Source organism: Mus caroli, chromosome 2 (genome assembly GCF_900094665.2).
Source record: "Mus caroli chromosome 2, CAROLI_EIJ_v1.1, whole genome shotgun sequence".
NCBI lineage: Eukaryota > Metazoa > Chordata > Mammalia > Rodentia > Muridae > Mus > Mus caroli.
Window position 1 is genome coordinate 26,114,855 of NC_034571.1, and position 4,710 is coordinate 26,119,564.

Consider the following 4,710-nt stretch of genomic DNA (forward strand, 5'->3'; position numbering starts at 1 on the left):
TCACTTTGTAGACCAGGCTGGCCTCGAACTCAGAAATCCGCCTGCCTCTGCCTCCCGAGTGCTGGGATTAAAGGCGTGCGCCACCACGCCCGGCTTCTGGCTGGTCTTGAACTTACTCTCTATACAGACCAGGCTGGCCTGGAACTCACTCGGAACGCTGCCTCTGCCTCCTGAGTACTGGGATTAAAGCATGTGTGTCTCACTACACCTAATTCATAGGATGGAATTTCTGGCCATTGGTGGGATTCTTATATTCTTCCCTCATCCCTGGGGTCCAGACTTGAGAGACTGCCTGCCTTGTGATAAACCCCTCTCCTGGTCCCTTTCAGGTTAAACCATGATTCCGGTGACAGAGCTCCGCTACTTTGCGGACACGCAGCCAGCGTACCGGATCCTGAAGCCCTGGTGGGACGTGTTCACTGATTACATCTCCATTGTCATGCTGATGATTGCTGTCTTTGGAGGGACACTGCAAGTCACCCAGGACAAGATGATCTGCCTGCCTTGTAAGTGGGTCACCAAAGACTCCTGCAATGACTCCTTCCGGGGCTGGGCAGCCTCCAGCCCAGAGCCCACTTACCCCAACTCCACAGTCCTGCCGACTCCCGACACAGGTCCCACAGGTATCAAATATGACCTAGATCGGCACCAGTACAACTATGTGGATGCGGTGTGCTACGAGAACCGCCTGCATTGGTTTGCCAAGTACTTTCCCTACCTCGTGCTTCTGCACACCCTCATCTTCCTGGCCTGTAGCAACTTCTGGTTCAAGTTTCCACGCACCAGTTCGAAGCTGGAACACTTTGTGTCTATCCTGCTCAAGTGCTTCGACTCACCATGGACCACACGGGCCCTTTCAGAGACAGTGGTGGAGGAGAGTGACCCCAAGCCAGCCTTCAGCAAGATGAACGGGTCCATGGACAAGAAGTCATCTACAGTCAGCGAGGATGTGGAGGCCACTGTGCCCATGCTGCAGCGGACCAAGTCACGGATTGAGCAGGGCATTGTGGACCGATCAGAGACGGGCGTACTGGACAAGAAGGAAGGGGAGCAGGCGAAGGCACTGTTTGAGAAGGTGAAGAAGTTCCGGACTCATGTGGAGGAGGGAGACATTGTGTACCGCCTGTACATGCGGCAGACCATCATCAAGGTGATCAAGTTCGCCCTCATCATCTGCTACACCGTCTACTATGTGCACAACATCAAGTTCGACGTGGACTGCACCGTGGACATCGAGAGCCTGACAGGCTACCGCACCTACCGCTGTGCCCACCCCCTGGCCACGCTCTTCAAGATCTTGGCATCCTTCTATATCAGCTTGGTCATCTTCTATGGCCTCATCTGCATGTACACACTGTGGTGGATGCTGCGGCGCTCCCTCAAGAAGTACTCGTTCGAGTCAATCCGAGAGGAGAGCAGCTACAGTGACATCCCCGACGTCAAGAACGACTTTGCCTTCATGTTGCACCTCATCGACCAGTATGACCCTCTCTACTCAAAGCGCTTCGCCGTCTTCCTGTCTGAGGTGAGTGAAAACAAGCTGCGCCAGCTGAACCTCAACAACGAGTGGACGTTGGACAAGCTGCGCCAGCGCCTCACCAAGAACGCCCAAGACAAGCTGGAGCTGCACCTGTTCATGCTCAGCGGCATCCCGGACACTGTGTTTGACCTGGTTGAGCTCGAGGTCCTGAAGCTGGAGCTGATACCTGATGTGACCATCCCGCCCAGCATTGCCCAGCTCACTGGCCTCAAGGAGCTGTGGCTGTACCACACAGCTGCCAAGATCGAGGCTCCTGCCCTGGCCTTCCTGCGGGAGAACCTGCGGGCCCTGCACATCAAGTTCACGGACATCAAGGAGATCCCGCTGTGGATCTACAGCCTGAAGACGCTAGAGGAGCTGCACCTGACAGGCAACCTGAGTGCAGAGAACAACCGCTACATCGTCATTGATGGGCTGCGGGAGCTCAAACGCCTCAAGGTGCTGCGGCTCAAGAGCAACCTGAGCAAGCTGCCGCAGGTGGTCACGGATGTGGGCGTGCACCTGCAGAAGCTGTCCATCAACAACGAGGGCACCAAGCTCATTGTCCTCAACAGCCTCAAGAAGATGGTTAACCTGACGGAGCTAGAGCTGATCCGCTGTGACCTGGAGCGCATCCCTCACTCCATCTTTAGCCTCCACAACCTGCAGGAGATTGACCTGAAGGACAACAACCTCAAGACCATTGAGGAGATCATCAGCTTCCAGCATCTGCACCGCCTCACCTGCCTTAAGCTGTGGTACAACCACATTGCCTACATCCCCATCCAGATCGGCAACCTCACCAACCTCGAGCGCCTCTACCTGAACCGCAACAAAATCGAGAAAATCCCCACCCAGCTCTTCTACTGCCGCAAGCTGCGCTACCTGGACCTCAGCCACAACAACCTGACCTTCCTCCCCGCCGACATCGGCCTCCTGCAGAACCTCCAGAACCTGGCCGTCACAGCCAATAGGGTGAGTGTCCTGCTACGGATGCTCAGAGGCCTAGTGTCTCTGGAGAGTTGATGCTCTGGGTTCTAGAAACAGTGAGGGTTCAGGAGTCAGACCCATAGGCCTCATTGTAGGTTTGCTAAGTCAGAATCTGGGCTGAGTCTGTCTTTGTCACAGAAGATCAGTGTTGTGTATAAAACACAGGAATCCTAGCACCAAGGTTCTTTTAAAATGGGTAGTGGGAGGCACGTCTTAACTTGGAGTTTGTGGGATCTGTCTCCCAACAACATTTTGAGCCAAGAGACCAGCCTGTGTGTCCCCAGCAAGAGAAACTGTGGGTGGCTATGCTGGCTGAGGTGAAGCCTGCTGGTCTCTGTAGCTCCAACATCGCCATGCCCCTCCCTTCTCTGCATCAGAGTTGTGAAGAACAAAGTCGGGCTTAGATGGGCGGGCTCATCCCCACTGCTTTTCTGGAGAGGATATTGAGGGCCAAAACTGTGGAAAGCAACACCCTTGAAGTGTAGGTGGCCCCTGTGCACCAGCTCTGTGTGTGACTGCAAAGCCTCCACCAAGAGGCAATGGGGCAGTTAGACGGGCTGAGGGCAGAGCACTTGTGTGGCTTGTGGTCAGGGGAAACCAGCTGCAGTCACTGGATGTTGCCTAGGAGGTTCCCTTGTCCTCAAGGCCTACAGATGTCTTCCTGTAAAAGGTGGGGAGCCTAAGGTTAGGGCTCAGGAGACAGAGTTAGAGTGCCAGCAGCCACCACCTCTGTGCCTCCATTAATCCGGTCCTTAAAGTAAGCAGGTACTGCTGGCTCTTGAGTGGGAGTTGTGGTGGCCTGCAGCAGGTGTGACACTCCTGCTGCCAGCAGCTCTTTCTGGCAGCCTCAGGTGTGAGGACAATGGATGGATCTAGCTGGAGATTCAGCTCTGCATGGCCCAAAATGTGCTTCCAACTGCTGTCCCTGGGCCCCTTCAGTGTAGGCCAGCCTGGGTCCTCCATGTCAGCGGGATTGGAACAGTCTCTATTTGTTTTGGTTTCTGTACATTTGAGAATGTTCAAGGATGATGGTCCAACTCAGGTTGTTTCTGTTAGAGTGGGAGTCTCTGAAAAGAGGAGTTGGAGGTCCCTGAAGAAGAAAAACAATGTTTGGGAGGCACGGCACAGGCCAGTCCTGTCTTTAGTGGGGGTGGGGGTGGGAGGTGGGGGTGCTAAATAGTGTTGGAGGCTGGTTACCTCAGGGAGTTGGATAGACTGTCCATTGCACACCCTGAAGTGCCTGCTGTGCCCCAGGTGCTGGGCTGGGCTCAGGAAGGTGTGGGCTAGCTTTCAGCCTTGTCTTATCCTGTCCCTCACCCCCAGGTTCTTATACCAGGGTTGCCTGTTAGTGTCATGCCTATTGGCTGAGGTCACCCCTTAGGGAAGGAGCTGGCGGAGGCATGTTGTCCTGTACTAGAGGAAGGGGACCCTCCGATACCCTGTTTAGCACATTGCTTAGTCACATCCTGTCTCCACCCCTACAAGCACCCAGATGCCTTTTTTAGGGAAAAATGTGCTTGGACCAATTAGCAGACAGGCCAGGCAGGGCTCTCATGGATTTGAGACCACAGTCGGGTGGGCGGTGAGGTGGAAGGCTTGAACTGGACAAGGCTGCTAGAGACAGAAATGAAGCTGAGTCTGGGAGGAAGTGTGGGGTTCTCAGGTTTCTTACACCATGAGCCAGGACCTGAGAGAAGGTGTGGGTCTTCAGAGGGATGATCAGTTGTGCATCCTGTGTTGGGCTCTCAGGGAATTGTCCTGAAACTTTCAGTCACTTTTACTGTGCTCCTGGATGAAGAGGGATCTTTGGTGTAACCATCCAGGAGAAGGGAGAGGGGGAGAGACAAGGATCTGTCATGACCTTTCGAGTGAAAAGTAAGGTTGGCTTGGAGCATGTGGCTGCTCATGTGTGGGGCTTCAGTGAAAGAACAGATGTGGATAAAGCTTGTGACTGGCCTGCAGCAAGGCTGGTGGAAGGGCAGCTTGGGTGTGTGAGCTCAGAGATGACAGTGCTCTAGATGGCTTGGTCAGGAAGGCTGAGGAGCCTTGGAGGAGGCTACATCCTAGAGGCTCCTGGAAGACTTGTCCTTATTTATTTTTTTTTTTAAGATTTATTTATTTATTTATTATATGTAAGTACACTGTAGCTGTCTTCAGACACTCCAGAAGAGGGCGCCAGATCTCGTTACGGATGGTTGTGA

At 54.0% G+C, this 4,710-nt stretch overlaps 1 protein-coding gene across 7 annotated transcripts in view; it reads left to right on the top strand.

Moving 5' to 3' along the window:
- Window positions 1-4,710, top strand: part of Lrrc8a (leucine rich repeat containing 8 VRAC subunit A) — a 27,832-nt gene that overhangs the window by 18,234 nt on the left and 4,888 nt on the right. For all 7 annotated transcript variants that reach the window (XM_029472565.1, XM_021155908.2, XM_029472551.1 and 4 more), the window contains one exon: window positions 330-2,494. In XM_029472565.1, coding sequence (XP_029328425.1) covers window positions 338-2,494 — 2,157 coding nt within the window. In that variant the 5' untranslated portion in view covers window positions 330-337. The remainder of the gene's footprint in view (window positions 1-329; window positions 2,495-4,710) is intronic.